General features: G+C 35.3%; 1 protein-coding gene across 5 annotated transcripts in view; it reads right to left on the minus strand.

Moving 5' to 3' along the window:
* The window catches only part of MON2 (MON2 homolog, regulator of endosome-to-Golgi trafficking), a 113,304-nt gene that overhangs the window by 82,865 nt on the left and 10,246 nt on the right, over window positions 1-20,193 (minus strand). For 4 of the 5 annotated variants that reach the window (XM_045829176.1, XM_045829174.1, XM_045829175.1 and 1 more), the window contains exons 2-5: window positions 17,271-17,334; window positions 5,918-6,045; window positions 4,801-4,932; window positions 283-412 (exon numbers count right to left, since the gene is read on the minus strand). In XM_045829176.1, the coding sequence (XP_045685132.1) occupies window positions 283-412; window positions 4,801-4,932; window positions 5,918-6,045; window positions 17,271-17,334 (454 nt within the window). Of the gene's footprint in view, window positions 1-282; window positions 413-4,800; window positions 4,933-5,917; window positions 6,046-12,094; window positions 12,179-17,270; window positions 17,335-20,193 lie in introns of those variants that run through there. The other variant, XM_045829177.1, reaches the window with a different exon arrangement.

Raw genomic sequence — 20,193 nt, forward strand, 5'->3', positions numbered from 1 at the left:
CATACTGTTTGGTATAAAATGTGAAATTATCTTTATTATGAAATCATGCATATACTAGAAATATAAATAAAGAGTTGATTACTGGGGTGACAAAATTGTGGGGGATTTATTTTTTGAATTTCCATTATCAATATAATAATGTTGCTAAAATAAATACTTTTTAAAGTATTCTCATTTTTAGGTAGCCTAAGTTCACAGGAAAAAAGCTGAAAATCAATAAAAGAGAAATCATGGATATAAAAATCACCTACTGTTGAAAGAAAACAACTTTTGTCACTTTACCTCTGTGCCGTTCATCTTCAGCAACCATCCTCTCAAAAACAACAGTAACAACTTGTCTCACTGTAGCAGCAGCTGTATTATTGGTAATATTATCTTTTGTGAAGTGTAGTCGAAAACAAAGAACAATTGCCTAAAAAAATTTTTCATTTAGTGTGAAATAAGACAGAAGAACATGACTACTATATTTCATCTGATGTAACTCAAAATTAGATAATTTATGTTCAGCTACTTTAGTGACAGATACTAAAAGTCCTACCCTTTCATATAATTACAAAAACCCTTCTTTTTTAAAAAAAAGATTTATTTGTTTGTTTGTTTTTAGAGAGAAGGGAAGGAAGGGAGAAAGAAAGGGAGAGAATAATCAATATGTGATCACCTCTCGCACGCCCCCAACTGGGGACTCAGCTCACAACCCAGGCACATGCCCTGACTGGGAATCGAACTGGCCACCCCTTGGTTCGCAGGCCAACGTTCAATCCACTGAGCCACACCAGCCAGGGCGGCCTTCTATTTTGAAATAGTTCAAACTCTTAATAAATACAGAGCCACATAACGTTAGCTAAAGTTATGTGAAATACACCATTTACAATTTGGTCCTTTTAACATTTATGTAATAACGTGCTGTGCTATTTTACCCCAGAATGACTTGCTTTGCAAATAACAAGTACTCAAAGTTTCTTATATCACTAAATCATCTGGAGAGATACTATACAAACTTATTAAGCATATAAACAGATAAAACTATATTTTTTAAAAGCAGTCATTCTTAATATCAACTTCGTTAAAGTATAATTTATATACAATGAACCATATATCTTGCAAAATTTACAGTTGATGAGCTATGACCATTTATTCACCCCTGAAACTACTGCCACAATTGAGATATGAGACATTTCCCTCAACCTGACACTTGCCTTGTGTCCTTTTATAGTCCATGTTTATCTCTTTTACAGGCCATTTTTCCTCTGCCCTTGGCCCCAGACAACCCACTCATCTGCTTTTTTCACTATAGATCAGCTGGCATTTTCTATAAATAGAATCATTTAATATGTAGTCCTGTGTCTGGTTTCTTTCACTTGTAATACTTGTGATATTCATACACATTGTTCTTTGTATCAGCAGTTTGTACTTTTTTCTAAAAGCTTTTTTTTTTAAGGATTTTATTTATACACTTTTAGAGAGGGAAGGGAGAGAGAAAGAGAGAGAGAGAGAAACATTAATGTGTGGTTGCTGGGGGTCAGGGCCTGCAACCCAGGCATGTACCCTGACTGGGAATCAAACCCGTGACACTTTGGTTCACAGCCCACGCTCAATCCACTGAGCTACACCAGCCAGGGCAGCAGTTTGTACTTTTCATTCTTGAGTAGTATTCCATGGCATGGGTATATCCATTCTTGCTTATCCATTCACCTGCTGATGGACACTTGAGATGTATCCACTTTATGGCTATTGTGAATAAAGCTGCTATGAACCTTCATATACAAGTCTCTGTGAAGACAAGTCTTTCTATTTACCTTGGTTAAATAAATACCTAGTCATGAAATGGCTGACCTATATCGTAAGTATAGGTTAAACATTTTTTTAATATATTTTATTGATTATGCTATTACAGTTGTCCCATTTTCCCCCCTTCACTCCCCTCCACCCTGTACACCCTCTCCCACCCATATCCCCCCTTTAGTCATGTCCATGTGTCATACTTGTAAGTTCTTTAGCTTCTACATTTCCCATACTATTCTTTTTTTTTTTTTTTGGTTAAAGATTTTATTTATTTATTTTTAGAGAGGGAAGGAAGGGAGATACAGAGAGAGAGAGAGAGAGAGAGAGAGAGGGAGAGAGAGAGAGGAAGAGATCAATGTGCAGTTGCTGGGGGTTATGGCCTGCAACCCAGGAATGTACCCTGGCTGGGAATCCCATACTATTCTTACCCTCCCCCTAGCTATTTTCAACCTACAATCTCTGCTATTTATTCTCTGTACCTTTTCCCCCTCTCTCCTCCTGCCACTCCCCTGTGGCTAACCCTCCATGTGATCTCCATTTCTGTGGTTCTGTTCCTGTTCTAGTTGTTTGCTTAGTTTCTTTTGGTTTTGCTTTAGGTGTGGTTGTTAATAACTGTGAGTTTGCTGTCCTTTTACTATACATGGTTTTTCTTTATCTTCTTTTCTTAGATAAGTCCCTTTAACATTCCATAAAATAAGGGCTTGGTGATGGTGAACTCCTTTAACTTGACCTTATCTGAGAAGCACTTTATCTGCCCTTCCATTCTAAATGAAAGCTTTGCTAGATAGAGCAATCCGAGCCCAGCTGCTTGTCTCAGCCCCTCCTACAGGTCTGGATGAACGGGTCTACTTCAACTTCTTGGCTGTCCGACTTCCATTCAGATAAATTCTCTATCAGTTCTGGGTGTTATTCTGCCTCTAAATTGTTGTTGTTCTAATCTTGGTTGTGCGTGGAGGTACGGTGCATCCACCTATGTCTCCATCTTGCCGAAAGTATAGGTTAAACTTTTAAAGAAACAGCTAGTTTTCCAAAATGGCTTTATAATTTTATATTCCCTCCAGCAGTTATGTGTGAGTTCAGAACTATTCTACATCCTGAACACTTGATATGGTCAGTCTTTTAAAATTTTAGCTATTCTAATGGATGTGTAATGATATTTCCTTATGGTTTTAATTTGCTTTTCCCTGACACATATTGCTGCTGAGCCAATTTCCATCTATTCTTTAGCCATTTGAATATCTTATATTGTGAAGTGTCTGTGAAATCATTTGTCCATTTTTATTGGTTCTACAATTGAATTGTAAGAATTTTTTATAAACTCCAGATAAAACTCTCTTATCAGACATTTTTAAATATTTTCCTCCATTCTGTGACTTCTTTTATGGATTTTTGCTCTACCTAAGAAATATCTGTCTACCCATGGTATAGTCTCCCCTATGTATTCTTCTAGATGTTTCACAGTGCTAAAAGAAATATTTTTGAACAAAACATGATAGTTTAAATTCTATACCTATATTAATTATATTAAAAGCTTTTAAGGAAGCAAATAGCCTGTCACTACCACTCTTTAAATTCCAAATGTATGGAAGCTTTCATATTACTCAATTTTGTATTATTTCTTTATCCTTCATCTTTTATTCCAAAATATTACATTTCCAAATTAACCAACATACTAAAACTAATGTCTATATTTCTTTATAAAACTATAATCAGTTCTTATTGCTTTGGTAGGTCAAATAATCTTTTATAAAATTTTTAAAAGTAACATAAATGTCAGAACAATAATCTGACAGCTAGAAATGAAGAGGAACTACATACCACAAAATTATATACAGTGTGGCAAAAGTAGGTTTACAGTTATTTGGCAAATAATACAGTAATTAATAAATAATAACACAAAAATAAACTGTTTCATATACAACTATAAACCCACTTTTGTCCAACCTTCTTTAAAAAACACATATTTTATGGAGCAGGTATGAGCTGAAAAGAATAAGCTATTCGTAATTAAATAAAATTTCATTATGACCTAGGCACATCAAAAAATAACTAGAAAAGATATACTCTCTAGTGATTGTATATATAACCTAATCTGAGAGTATGCTTTTCTACTTGGTAACCCATGCGTTCTTAAAGGCATGCTAATTATAATAGAACTATTAGTAAAAGTTCAACAAATTCCTTAAACAATAAATCATTAATTGAAGACTGTTCTTTATACTACTCTCTGTACTTTCTGTTCTTTAGACATATTTAATAATTTTCAAAAAGTTTTTAAAGAGTGAAACAAATAATAGACTAGCAAGTATATATTCCAAAGAAGGTGGGAGTAGTAAGAAATGAGAAATACCTATCATACATGCAGAGTTACGTAGTATAAATGCCAAAAGGACGCATTTCAGCTACTTAATGGACAGGTTTAAACTACCTGGCTTACATATCATATATGTGTGAAATTATTTTTAAAAGGGGTAAGGGAGACCTGACCAATGTGGTATCAGTCTGCAAAGCAGGGCACGTGCCTGGGTTGCAAGTTTGGTCCCTGGTCAGGGTGCATGCAAGAGGCAACCAATCAATGTTTCTTTCTTCCTCTCCATGTCCCTCCCTTCCCCTCTCTCTAAAAATAAATAAACTTTTTTAAAAAGGAGAAGAGGGATAAGGGAGAGCTATCAAAGAAAATACTAAGGCAGTTGTAGACGACACTGATAGCTGAAAACACATATTTTTCCCGGTTACTTTCCTCTTTCTCTATTCTTATTCCTGTTACTTTTCTTTTCCATTTCCCGCTTATAACTAACCCTGTCATTTTCACCCAAAGGGCTTTGCTTCATCACCCTACCCTGATTTCAACTCTAATCTGAGGAAAATGAGGCACTGACAGTTTTTAACCTGCAATATCCTTTATCACAATAACTATAGGGAAGTTGCCTTTGGTTCAAATCAGGCTTTTCTCTTTCAGCCAGCTTATTCAAGTACTGTCTCAAAGCACTTATGAACTTGGTCAAACAGGATTCCTACCTTAGAGAGGGCCTCATCATGAACCACTGTATTGGTTGTTAAAAGCACAAGAACTGTTTGAAGTAGCTTAAGTTCTTCAAGACTATTTTCCATTAGCTGCCAAAGCATGTTAATTATATTTCCAGCTGCAGTCTGTAAAATAATTATTTAATTACTGTCAACAAATAAAATGTAAGTGCTCAAGTCCCTAATTAGGAAAGGTATACAAATATTACCTTACCTGGAGAGAATTTCTTGATCACAATAACAAAGCCCATGTTTCTATTTATACAGATCCAAACACATGTCTCTCAACTAATTTGAGACAAACCAATTAAATTTCTTCTCAAAAAATGAATTTCTTTAAAATATAATGTACCACTTGAACATTTGCAAATAATAGAATGAAATCCTGAAATACCTAGTCAAAATCAAAGCTCATGTCTACAACAATTCACTTGTATATTAAATATGGACATATGCAAATTACCTATGTGTCTGCTATAGCTTCTTTTTATTTCATCTACAATATGTGATAAAAAACAAACTGCAACTTAATTAACAACATACTTATAATCTCAATTAAACCTAACAGTGTTTGGAATGCTACACTAAAAACAAAAGAATTTACCATTTCTATTAAAGTACTTATGAAGTACAAAGTTAAGGTTAACAGCATCACATTTAAAAACAGGATGCAGATTCATAGTGACGAAATGTTTTTCCTTGTTTTACAATCATAAGATTAGATACAACAATACACTTAATTAATGAATAGTAAATATCACTGCAGATAATCTAGGAAACATTCATGATTTTCCTTCCTACCTTTAAAATTTTTTATGCCTTGTATTCTTTGCAATGATATTGAAAATTTGCTTGTTCCAAAAATTATCATCTATATTACTGAACTGTGACTTCTTATAAATGATTTGAAAAAAATGCACTTCATCTTTTTATTTATGAGTGCTTAATAATGAAATAATTTGCTAATCTTCTAAAATGAAGCCATATCCTTCAAGCACATTGCTAGTCATAAAACTGTTTTACATTAAATATCAGGTATGTTTCATTCTTCCCTATGAAAACTCCTGATTTGATTCTTAGGTGCATAGTTGAGATAAAATCTTCACATTACCTCAGACACAACTTCATGTGACATGAGTCTTTGAATGGCGGCCAAACATAGCTGAGTGATCTTCGGTTCTTTGGTTCCACAACCCATGAGAAAAGGCTGAACAACCTCTGAGCTGTTCTCTTTCAATGCTTTATTTAGAACACATATAAAATAAATTATTAAATGTAATTCACAAGCAGCAATACATTTTTATATTACAACTAGTAAAAACAATAAAAAACACTTTATGTAAAATAAACACCAAATAAAAATCAAATATAAGAGTTAAAATATTTCAAATAGATGATACAAACTCTGTATCATCTACACTCCTTAACTACAGCTTTGCCATGCCTTTCTCCTGGCACTCTATCTTTCTGTTATTCTTCTGCTATATTCTTTAAGGTTAACTTCTCAGAAGTTCTGTGCTACCTCAGAGAAGCATACTATTTCTTCAACAATGCAGAAGAAAAACTTGATAAAAGTTCATATTATAGAGCAGAAAAAGTAATTTAAAATAGAATACGCATCATCCCACCACACTTCTGAATGTTCAGAAACTCCCCATAATTTTATTATATGCCTTGAATTTACATAACCTTAATTTCTTCAAGAAATAAGCTCATTAAAAACAATAACATGACTCCTTTTATTAATGAAACATTACTTTAAGTTAATTGGAAACACATGCTGTAATTCTAGATCTTAATTTGACTCCTTCTACCAAGCCAATTTCTTCAGAAGTTTTAAAGTAGCAACAAAAATGTAAAAGTATAGAAAACGGCATAAACTGAATTATACATTGTTACCACAGTCTGGTAACACCGGGGAGTCTTCCCCCATTGGCCAAGATGGCACAGTGGGTGGTTCTTACACGGGCACACCAAAAGCTAGAAAGATGAATGGACAGGGCCTGAGCACAACAAAAGCTAGCAGGATGACAGGATAGAGAAAGAAAGCCCTCCTCTCCCTATCTGTATAAGAATTGCAGGCTTGAGCAGGAATATGAGGTTGTCTTTGATATGGGAATCTACCATTCTCCCAGGTCAGAAATTGAATAAACCTCTTTCGTTTTGCACCAGCACCTGTCTCTGGAGTTTGATTTCTGCTGCCACAGACAGCCAAAACCACTTTTTTCAGTTTGAATATATAAGTTTATAAAATAAAATTAAATCAATACACATTGAATGGCTACACAAAGATGAATAAGAAGGTTTGTTATCCTCGGGGAGTATGAATAAATAATATGAAATTCTGAATCAAGAGCATATTAAACTTATACATTTGGTACATGTTTTCAAAGGTGCTATACCCAGCAATTATTTTTTGAGGTTAAGACTTCTGATAGACATACAAATCTGAGTTTTAACATGTTTTTCAAAAGAAATTCTGAGAATGTCATCCAGAATAGCCATTTAAAAGTATGAAAACAATGTTAACATTAATTTTATCACTTAAATCCCTATGTTTCTGTTCCCAAGCCTCCCTTTATGGCAGGGGAGTCAAACTCATTTTTACCGGGGGCCACATCAGCCTCACAATTGCCTTCTAAGGGCCAAATGTAATTTTAGGACTGTATAAATGTAAGTACTCCCTAACAGTTAAGTGAGAGCTCAGCGCTTCGAGTACAAACAAGGTGCCAGGCCAGATAAAACAAGGTGGAGGGCCAGATTCAGCCTGCTGGCCTTGTGTTTGCCACCTGTGTTTTATGGTATGGTAAATAAAGACTACAATTTCTTATACCATGCTCTGTAAAGTCCCTCAGTATGACAATATAAGTTAGTGAGTTAGAACACCTTTTAGATGGCAAATATGACTTCTAAAGAACAGTTTCCAAAAGGGCTCCTTTGCCTTATTTCCTTGCTTTCTTGTGCATAATGGTTTTGATTCAAATATGGAGATATAAATCTTCCATAACAATGTTTCAAAACATTTATGAATTATCAAAAGATGTCAATAAAGTTCTAAAGCATTAAATATCCTGCCATATTCAATCTTGCCAAAATCACTGAAATATGAAGCTAACCCTAACTCTGCTGAACATTTTTTTTTCATGCTGTGGTTTTCTTTAATTAAACAGAATCTCGTATCACATATTCCAGCATGGAGTTTGTTACTCAGACTTCACAGGCATCTCTCCCTAATGCAATCAGCCCTGCACCAAGCGCAAGACAGGAAGTGATGATGATGATGATGATGATGATGATGATGATGATGATAATAATAATATCAGGCCCATTTGGCACTATGATACAAATGGGAAAAATAAACCAGGGAATCTTCCACTGGTCCCAGCCCCAGAATATTCCCACCAAGACAGCAACTCTCTTTTTAAAGGAACTGGAGTACGAGGAGGGGTCTAGATTTAAGGAACTACAAATACTAGTTTCAGATTCAGCATATGACCCTCAGCAGAGCCCAGGCTCGAGGCCCTGCCCTGCCCAGTCCCACCCCAGCCTTCACATGGCCTTGAACTCATCCATGCCCTGTTTGGTATTGCCCCACTAATATTTGCCTCATGTTCTCATTGTGGAGTAATGGGTCCTCTTGTTCTCATCTCTGGCCTGGGACAGCTCACTGGACAGAGTCATCAGCTGCTGCTGTACATGCTCATTCTTCTCGGCCTTGGTGATCCACTTCTCCTCGTGGTGGTCATCCAGGATGCCCTCACTGGACAGCTCCATGCTGTACCCTGTGTACTCTGTGCCCTCCTGCTGCAGGTTTTCCTGGGTATGGTAGCCCACAGGCTGGTGGGGGTGAGAGGGTAGGGGATGTCGAGCAGAGGGGGCGGGGGCACTGTCATCACAAGGTGCAGCTTCTCCTTGGTCTTTACCAGGTCATCCTGAACTTCTGAGTCCAGTGTACTATGAGAGCTCTGCAGCCAGCTGCTCCCAGCTCTTTATCTGATCTGCCGCCTGCCTCTCCATCTCTTCCTTGGGACACAATGTGGTGAGGTGGTCAGCCTCCAGGCCCTCAGCCTCCTCTGATGCGCGCTTCCACTTGTCCTCCAGCTGCAGGGCCCTCTGAATCTGGTCCTGGAGCTTTTTCTCAGCCTTCTTAGTTTTCTGCTCGTAGTTCTGGAGCCTGAGCATCACCTCCTCCTTCTCCCACATCATCTGCTCTTTCTCTCTCTCCAGTGTCTCTCCTCTTCTCATTTTCCAGCTTCTGCTGCTCCACCTGTTTCTCATGCTTCTTCCCAAGCCTGGGACTTCATCTGCTGCACCTCAATGGTGTCGGGCTTCCTGCGGTGCATGTGTACAACTCATGGTTCTCCATGCAGAGCTGCAGTATTCTCTTGCTGATACGCAGGTGGGGAATGTAGAACACAAAGTCAGGTGCCTTCTTGTCAATGGGCTTAATGACAAACTTTTTGTCACTGAAAGAGATGTTCCCGATTTCACTCCATAGGAAGCCAATCTTTGGGGTCAATTTATCATCTTTCCCAAAAATATTTAGTCCAAGGGCATCCACTCCAAGCCAAAGGTCTGTTCCTCTCTCATTTTTTAATCTCAAAATAGTTGATTCTGCATGTTTCCAGGCCTTGAGTAATCTTCAGATATTCCAGCACTGCACTGTCTTTGAGCATGCTGCGGTGCTCGCCGTGCCACACCTGGATCCAGACCTCCCATTGGTCTCTGGTGAGCTTGTGCTGGTTCATGACTAGCTTTGGGATCAGCCACTCTGAGCTCAGGTACCCGGACTTGTGCATTTCTTTGCTATAGTCTCCAAACTTGGCTTGCACGGCACAGGAGCCAAGGACCACTGTGGTCTCAGGAGGGCAGTAGATCTCATGGCTAAGAATGCCCTCCTTCACTTGGAGGAAAAAGAGCTTCTGTGTGATGTCCTGGATAAGCTCCTCAGGCACATCTTCAAGGAAGAACTTGGCCCTGAACTTGAACTGGAGAGAGGATTCTCCTTCCTGACCTCCTAGGCTTACACCTTTTTATCAAGTTTCAACCAGGTAGGAAATCCTTTATTATCTACACACTGGAGGCCAAAGAACCACACTTTATGCAGGCCTATAGTCTTAACCACCTGATGAGAAAGTTGTTTTCCTGTTGTATTTGGCTGGATGACGAACTCCAGCTCCGCATCCATGATGGTAACTTGGGCACTGATTGGTTTCAGCATTTTCAGTTCCTGGTGGTTTTTCCTCAGTCCTCTGCAAACACAAGTTGCCAGCGGCAGCTGAAGCAGTTCAGCTCTCAGGACCTGCGGAGCCTGCAGGGGACTGCTGGACTCCTGACTATCAGTGTGTTGGTGCTGTGTGCCTGCCTGAACATTTTTAATTATTAAATGTTGTTCAGGCAAATAAAGTTTTCAATAGTAACAAGTTACATTTATACTTTTTATGATGTTAACATGTGTTTCTCATATAAGTAACACAATAATGAAATAAAGTTAATAGGGCATGACTTGACCAACAAATAAGTATGTGGTATGACTAGAATTTGAAACTATGTCTTCTAACTTCTGGTTCACTATTTTCCCCAAAACATTTTGATGCCACTCCCTAAAGGAAATAGTACTTGATACAAATTAAAATAACAAAGTTAAAATATCTAAGAAGAACCAGTGATGTGCACTTTAAAGTTGTCTGCATTAAGTCTCAGATAAATGAATGAAAGGGCTCCTGTCTTTATAGAAGGAAAACAACGTACTTCCATTGAGTCACTAATGACAATATTTGTAAGGCACATCCATAATATAAACACAAGAAAGAAAATCAGTGCCAATTAAACTACATTACAATGCTTACTAATCACTTAAAATTTTCATTTTAATTTCATTGTCTAGACTAGGGGTCCCCAACCCCCAAGTGTGTACCAGTAAGAGTCCATGGCCTGTTAGGAACCGGGACATACAGCAAGAGGTGAGCAGCGGCAAGTGAGTGAAACTTCACTCACATTACAGCCTGGGCTCTGCATCCTGTCTGCTCCCCTCCCCACCCTCACTAAATGTGGAAAAACTGTCGTTCACAAACTGGTCTCTGGTACCAAAAAGGCTGGGCTGCTACTCTAGGCCATCAAGAGCATTGATGATGCCTCATTTCGAGAAAGAGTACTTCACTACTGTCTCTGAGATCTTCTAAACCAATGACACCCATGTTTTGAGGTTGGTGCTCTTTTTTACTTATAAGACATTAACAGAAAGTTTTGTGCAACAACTAAGATAACATTTTAAATAGCAAACTTAGCTGATATCGACCATGCACACAACAGATGCGCTGATATGAACAACTATAAAGAAGTTCACATGTGCACTGACAAAAACAACTACAACACTACTTGGCCCACAGTGATTCTTAGATGCTTCAATTATATAATGCATACCAATTTGGGAAATATTAAAATGTGAAAAAACTACATCTTCAAATGAGTAGAATAAGGTGAGTAATAATGAAATGTTATATACAGGTCAGTCACAGTTATCCAGGTCTATAAAGCTGAGATAAACTTAAGATAGGAATAAAAACAATTTTTAAAAACTTTATTTTAATGTAACTCAAAGGAATCAAACATTTATCTCTCGTCTCCTTCCTACTTTTTTCCTCCTGGTTTATATAAAAATATAAAGGTCAATAGGGAAGTTACTATGTTACACAGAATAATCAACAAAAAATAAGCAAACCTATTGATCTATTCTGCCTTTTGAAGTATAGTGTGAAAAACAAAAATACATCCTCCATATCCAAATCACAATGCAGTAACATAAAGATCACCAGAAAAAAAACAACTACTGATTTTTTCTTTTTTTAAAAATGATAGCTGTTCTAAGAAGCAGACATTAATTTTACTCTTCTATATGAGAGATAGGTGTTCTACTCTTGTATACAATAATTTTAATGATACTATTGAATATTTAAATGTAGTTTTATATAAAAACCTTATGGTTTTAGACTCTAGAAATCACATGGAAGAAAAGGCTGTACAGCAATATAAAGACATCTATCTTGTTTTAACAATTGTTTTTATCATCCCAGGAAAAAAGAAAATGTCAACTCTTTTTAATCAAAAGTCTCTATTTCAATATCCATTAAAATATAAAGACAGCTTTTGGGGATTAAAAAAAGGTTATTTTCTACTTAAGTCCCTTAATAAGCAGAACTCCTTTAACAAAATAACACTAGGTGTTTGCTAAATATATTTTACTTCCAAATTTTATAACTGTGAGATTAAATGATGCACTTTCACACACCTGAAAGAGGTCCAGCAGGTCCCCATATCCTAGGGGTTTCCTTGCTCTGAGGAGTTTCACTGCATAATTGCAGTTTTTATCCTGGAAAAAAAGAATTAAACTAGGATACCCCACTATAAATCACATTTATAGGGGCTAATAAAGGTTTTATTATAATGAATTTTAATGATCATTAAATAACGAATTACGGTTCTTGTGAAAGAAATATAATGTGGAAACAACTGCTATCCTCAAAACCCTTAAAATCTACTTAGGGAAAAGACTGATATTCCCAAATCAAAAAAAAAAATTCAATGGTTCAAAAAGGTCTGAAAATGTTTTAAGTAATTCAAAAATTGAAGGACAAATAAAGTATGGGCCATCTCATGTTAAAAATATGTTACTGTTAAAGGAAGGGTTATTCAACAAATGATGTAGATAGAGTTAGTAATTTTGCAAAGGAAAAAGTCTACATACTCAAGTTTTCCTATACATTATTTAAAAAAATTGAACTGTAGAAAAACTAGAAAAAAATAAAAAATGACTATCAACTATGTGGTAGGAAATGGGCTCCCTAGGTGGAGAGCAACAAATCAGAAAATCAGATTACGCAAAAATAAAAGGGATCGAGATAAAAAATTAAAAGGTAAATGACTTTCAGAAAATACAATACACACAATGGGAATTTAAGATCTGTGCTGTATAAACAACTCAAACAATTTGATGAGATACAAAAACTCAAACAAGTGTAAAATAAAAAATAATTTAATCAGAGAAAAATGTTCAACATTAAAAAGAAATGTTGATTAAAATGAGAAGTTATCTGTCCAGTTACCAAAAAGATTTTTTAAAATAATAATCTGGCAAGGATGTTATAAAAATATACTCATATATTGTTGGTAAAAGCATAAAGGTTTATCTTTTAAGAAAGCAGAGTGATGACAAGTTCCAAGAACATGTTCATTCCCTTTAAATAAATAATCTCATTTCTAGAAATTAATCTTAAAAAATTATAAATAATGAAACAGCCTAACATAAAGGAATGATTAAATAAACTACAACTGCTTACTGAAATATTATAGAGCAACTTAAAAAGAATAGAAAACATGGCATCAAAGAAAAGTACTTATGATACAATAAAAGGCAGGATACAAATTAAGATTTTAAAAAGTAAAAAAAAAAAGACAAGGAAAAAGTAATACATAAGAACACACTATATTGTAGAGAAACTCTAGCCCATGAGGGCAAATTGTGAGCATGGCATTAGTCAATGCCCCCTGTGTTTTCTAGCCTGGGTTATAGGAATAGCCTACCAAAAGACCTCTGCCTTAGTGATGGTACACAGAAACATCTTCTGAACTGAGGTCAGAGTAATTTATATAAAAATATCAGTATGACTGTGTCACTTCCATGATGTCACACAATGGCAATACTTTAATCGTATACCCCAACAGACCAAGCTCAGGATGTTACACAATGGTAACACTTGAATAGTGTACTCCATAGACCAAACTTTCTTATACCTCATGTATTTAAGTAATCTCCTTTACTTTCCTCTACTATACCTTATTTGCCTGTCTGTCTCCTTTTCAAGCTTCAAGACTCACCTTCAGATTCTCAGGATCGATTAGGTAACTTCCTAAGTTCCCCTAACAAGCCTGTCTATATTTCCATCAGGGCATATACTACATAGTGTTAGAATTCTCTGTTTAAGGTCTGTCTCCTTCATTACTCTGTTATCTAGCTGAAATCAACTAAATAAGACAAAATTCATGCACTTAAGTAATCATAATAAAATTGAAAAGGTAGGAAAACATACTAGAGGCAGCACTAAGAGACTTGCAATTTTGGAGTGACTCAAGCTGTGCCTACATTTAATGAGGGATTACTTCTTCACAAGTAATGTTCAAACTACTAGCAATATAAAGAAGAATAAGATATTGATCCTGACCTCAGGAAACAAGTCATCTGGAAGGGAAAATTTCTGGCAAAGGATTTCAAAAAGTAGGCAAGGCAAACAGCATGAATGGCTCAAACATGCTGTTCAAGTATATTTCTTGTATTTCCATATAGATTGTAGGTGAACTATAATAACTATCTTTGTATCTCCCCTGGTGATTCTTACATAATTATTTCCTACTAAGAATATGTTGTATGATATTGTGTAAATGTCTATGAAATATCTCAAGTATATGTATTGATAAAATAGAATATACTAAATAAAATCAGCAGATAAATTACCTTTTAATGTTGGGGGAAGTTCCAAACTATATTTATACTCAAATTACTTACAGACCTTTTAGTAATAAGACCACATAAAAATGAAAAAAGTGAGGGAAACTGTGTGAGGAAAGAACACAAATCAAACATGATGATTATCTATGTAAAAATTCTGTATGTATACTGACAGTAGCCGAAAGTAGCTATAGGCAGATGTAATCTAATCGTTACGGTTTGGTAAGGGGTTAAATATACAGTTTTAAAATATATCACAACTTCATTGATTTCCTTGTTTCAAAATATCTGCTCAGAAAGCAGATTCTCTGTTTATGTAATTTGTATAGCACAAGCCTGCTCAATTTCAAGTATATTGTAACATGGTAGTCAAATATAAGATTAAGGCATTGGCCTCATATACGAAAAACTTTATGTTGCTACCTCTCACTTAACAGAGTTTTATCATTAAAGAAAAAGGAAATTTTGAGAAAATGATCTGTATATTTGAATCAATGCTGACATTACCTGGCATAGCATTCCCACTTATGTCAGCATTCATGACAGCAGTGAAAACAAAGAAAAGTAAACATTAAAGGAGAATGCTTAAAAGAAGGGGAGATGTAAAGCAAAGATTTATTCTGCAATGTAAATAACCTTCGTTTGGAAAATAAATCTAAGGAAACTAAAGTTGGCTAGAAATTTATGCTGAGTATCATTAATCAGATTGATCCTAATTAAGGGTTCTGATTTTTATAGCAACCCTCTATGTTTTCTGAATATGCAGAGATATAAGAATTCAATATCTCATCTAATTTAAGACTCCTCAATTGTATATCTTTAACATTCATTACAGCACAAAAATAGTAACCTATAGGAAATAAAAAATATCAAACTAAAATTTTTTCTCAGTATTATTAACTGTATTCTGAATTAAGTAGTTTAGAAACTATATATTGGCAAATTTAAACTGTTCTTAAAAGCCTTTAATTTTTCAACATGACAGTGGTCTAAAAATAACTAAAATTTGAGGTATCAATTGTTATAAATACTTGGTAAAAAATACCAGGAGAAAGTTTAAATGCTAAAACAGTTTATCGGATACATGGATGGCTCTGGATACTATTGATATTAAAGCATGAACAATTAATTGTATGTACATAGAAATTTGTTCTACCTTGATTTGAATAAAGCTAATTGCATAGTCTAATAAAAGCTAATAAAGCTAACAGCCTACATATATACTAAACTCATACCGACTGAGACAAAATTTTTCTTACTCATCCTTAAGATTAACTAATTAGATATTTTACTTAGTATGCAAATCTGTAATAGACAGTGATCCTCCAAAGAAACCAGCCTTTTGAAAACATCTTTCATCAACTACAGACCCAATGAAATCTTTTATTAATGGAGAATAATTAAGGACTTACCATAACATCAGCAATGATAGTAGCAAAAGTAAATATTTACAATGATATTCTAATATAATTGGCCTATCATGTCTCCAACTTAAAAATATCCAGGTCATAATTTTTCTTTAAACATTAATTTTCTCACAGTAACCAATCCACCCAACATGCATCTCCCAAAATCCACTTGCCCACCCTCCCAATCTAACAATACATGCCTTTGTCTTTACCTATCACTTTCACTATACCCCTTCTCAACATGCTCACAAAGCAATGCTCAGTGCTGTGAATAATGTTAGAAAACTATGTGGTGTTTTCACAGAATGTTCAAAATCAGAGAAGAGGCTATGAGAAACAAGTGTAACTTAGGAGAGCTAACTTTAAGGGCAAATTTCCAGCAAAGCTAGAGAGCCTAAATGAAATCCACTCTCACCTCCTACCCTTAAGCTGCCCCCAAAAGTCTTCATTTCATTTGTAATACTCCTTGAAATTCCACCAATTAGGGATTTATTGGTATCTTTTTTTTTCTTCAAAATGTAAAGAGATTTATGAGAATTAAAGAGATTCTTTACCAGTATTTAGACTTTGTGTAAATTAACTTATAGGACTACTTTTCTCCTACAACTGGCTGAGATCAATAGCACTATTGGAAATGGAAACGCAAACTGAAGGATCAGTGAAGTAAGCAATGGTTAAGTAAAAACACTGGGGGCAGGGGGTGGGAAAGTAGCTGGTGTGGAAACCTCACAATACCATGGGAGCACAATGCAGCAGGAAGAACTTAGCTCTAAAAAGCCCTGGATTTGAATCTGGTTCAACCACCTACCATGTGACCACAGGCAAATAATTTAATCTCTTTGCATCTCAACTTGCTCTACTATAAAGAATGTTTCCCCACAAGGTTGTTATATAAAAAGAGTGGTACAAATGCCTGACATATAACAAATTCTCAAAAATGCCAGTTTTCTTCTTTTCCATGTCATTATTGAGGCAAGAACAGGTGCCTCTGCACCAAAGGAAGAAGTAGGCTGTATCGAAATGGTGCCAAAGAGAAACTCTTAAAATTCCTTCTTGAACACCAAGTTCAATTAAGAAAATGTAAAAAAACACTTGTTTTCTTTTATTTACCACTCCTATTCTTTCTTCATGACTATATTGCCTTAGTCTCAGAACTCAAAACTCATATAGTAGTACTAAATTTATTATACTACTACATTATGCTTGTTTGTATTAAAGATAAAATAGATCTTAGAAGGTGGACCGAGAACCAATCTACCTTTCAATTCAATACAACAAATATTAATTCAATGTCCTATATGGGTAAGGTATGTCTTAGGTGATTGACAAAAAGATGGAGGAAAGTGAAAAGATGAGTAAGAAAAATCCTGCCTTTAAGGAGTTGGTAGTTTTACGCTTTTGATTTCAGAGAATTTCATAGCATTCATCTCTGAGAAATCCAGTTAGTTAAAAAGTTAGAAACTTTATGCTACAGAAAACTGTTTTGTTTTTTAAGACTGTACTTCTATTAGTCAAATTTTCATTAATTGTTGAATTTTTAATGCAAAAATTACCTGCCAAAATTTCGGTGTTTCGTGCAGCTATTGTTTTAACTTTTATTATTCCTGATTCAGCAGCCTGTAAGAATAAAAATAATTAGAACACAAAATTTACTATCAACATGAATTATCTAGGGAAAATAAATCATATATAATAGAAAAATCCAGAGCACAATCACTACTGTTTTTTATTTCCAAAACTCCAGACACTAAAGCCTACCAGTGATATATATATACATACATGTATATATATAGTAATAGAATATCGTTAATTTAATTGTTCACATGCAGGCTCTGCACTACAGCATGTTGCTTTTCTCTGTGTTAAGGAACATCTGGAATACCCTAATACCTCACAAATTTCAATGTTCAGAAAATAAAAACAATAAAAGCAAAGCCTAATGAAAAAAAAATTTCTCTTCCCCATTTCACACTTTCCTCCCCACCATAAAAATGGCATAACACTGCAACAGCAAATAAAAATGGTTTGGATTAGAAGTGAATGGATAACCAAGCACTTGCTATACTTTTAAATTACACTTCTTTTAAAGAGCCAGGTTTCATACGGTGTCTAAACACTTCATCATAATTATGTTTAGCTAACAGTACTCAAAAATCATATAGCATTTTATAAAATGCCACATAACTGTGATGTCCAATACAATAGCCATTGGCTACATGTGACTATTAAGCACTTTATACGTGGCCAGCCTGAAATGAGCTGTGCTTTAAGGTTGTTGTTTTTTAAAAATATTTTATTTATTTATTTTTAGAGAGACAGGAAGGGAAGGGGAAAGAGGAGGAGAGAAACATCAATGTATGAGAGAAACATCAATTGGCTACCTCTTGCATGCCCCCATCCACGGTACCGGCCCACAACCCAGGCACGAGTCCTGACCAGGAATCAAACCAGTGACCTTTCGATTTGTGGAATGATGATGCCCAACCCACTGATCCATACCAGTCAAGGATGTAAGTTCAAAATACAAACTAGATTTTTTGAAGACTCAGTATGATTTTAAAAAATGTAAACTCTTAAGTATTTATATTAAATGTTAACGTTACAATATTATAATGTATGAGGTTATATATGTTATTAAAATTATTTTTTTTTACTTTTTAAAAAGTAATTTAAAATTATATATATGGATTACACTTACGGCCCACATTATTTTTCTATTGGTCAATGTTATCATATAATATTGATATATAACTTCCATCAGAGAAACTCAGAACATTGTAACTATCAAGAAACATGCCTATTTTCTACATATACTGGTCTCTACACCTCGAAAAATAATACATAAATACTTACGAGCTATATGTCCAAGTTTCCCTATTAATTTTCTTGCTACTTGCTCATTTATTTTGTTACTTCTTATTACTTGCTAAGGGACATGTGGTAGCATGCTCTAAATGTCTAAAAACAATTGTGAAAGAACATCAGTGTCCTATGGGTTCTTAATTTAAGGACAAGTGAATTAACAGATAAAATAAATAACATATTGTTGGCTACACTATGCATGGTAGACTTTGTCATTTTTTTTTTTTTTTGGCTTCCAACCAAGCCCTTGCTTGTGTTTGGAGAATTCCCAACTTCATGAGTTTTGATGCAAGATAGAGCCTATCTTGGACTACTGAAAATTGAAAATGCCAGATATGTACTTACTTTCCCACATGCCCTGGCAGCTTACACTTTTCTAATACACGTGTCTACCATATGGAGACTAGTTTACAGAAAAGCAGAGAAAGAGAGTTCTTTCTCACAACAGCCATGGTGAAGGCAACATGCACTTTCCAAGAGCAGTGATGGCAGTAGAACCAGTGGTGGCATGAACAAGCCAGCACAACCGGTAGGGCAATCTGAGGCATCGAGTCACTGTTCAGCAGAAACAGCAGTAATGGTCTCACTGGCATGGTGTGCTGTGGTTCTAGCTGTTCAAACTCCTTTAGTTCCTGTACTTTTTCTAAGGGTGGCTCCATCCAGCCTTCTACAAATGCTGTGAGCCATTCAATTTCATTTCAGCTTCAATCAGCTAGAGTCAGCTTTCACTGCTCACAACTAAGGAGACTAAGGGATACACTTAGGACTTAGTAACTTTAAGTGGAAATATCCCAAATTAAAAGACCATATATAGTAAAAGTAAAGGGATTATTTAAAATAAATAAAAATAAAACAAATGGTCTACTGTAGGGAAAGATTACTGATTTTTCTGATTATTTGGGGGCATTGCATATTAGAAACGCTGGAAGTTTAAAAAAAAAAATCCTGATGCCCAGGTTGCAACCCATTCCAATTAAATCAGAATGACTGCCAGTAAAAGCCAGGAATAAGAATTTTTAAAATCTTCAAATGATTTCAAAAGGCAGCAATATTTAGGAGGCTATTACAATAATATAACCAAGAGATGATGATGGACAGGCCAGAGGTGATAGTGATTGAGATAGTAAAAACTGGTCAGGTTCTGGATATACTTTGACGATGTTCACAATAGCAAATTTACTACTGTAAAAACTAAAGAACACTGAAATTACTATGTATACTTTACATAATTATGTATACTCACATACCCCATCTCAAACTCCCTTGGGTAAATTTCTTACTGGGCCAGTTGAAATTAATCTGCAGTCACTGAAACTTCTTCCACCATCATTTTCAAATCTTCAACCTCTCCCCCTTCTCACCATGGCCCTATGTACGTACTCCATATATGCTCAAATTAAATGTTTCATTCTGCTTCAGTCGAAAGAACCATCAAACTGAACCATCATAAATGTCAATGTAATTTGTCCTAATTTTCTGAATTCTGTCAGTATGACCTTTGTGAATCCCCGAAGTTTCCAAAAATCAGTCCTGTAGCATGCCAGATGTCAGTAAAGGATGTCAAATTTCCCAGACACTATTTTGATTTCCTAAGACAAATAAGAGTACTCATAT

The sequence above is a fragment of the Phyllostomus hastatus genome, unplaced genomic scaffold, assembly GCF_019186645.2.
Source record: "Phyllostomus hastatus isolate PE091 unplaced genomic scaffold, TTU_PhHast_1.1 phas_scaffold_93, whole genome shotgun sequence".
NCBI lineage: Eukaryota > Metazoa > Chordata > Mammalia > Chiroptera > Phyllostomidae > Phyllostomus > Phyllostomus hastatus.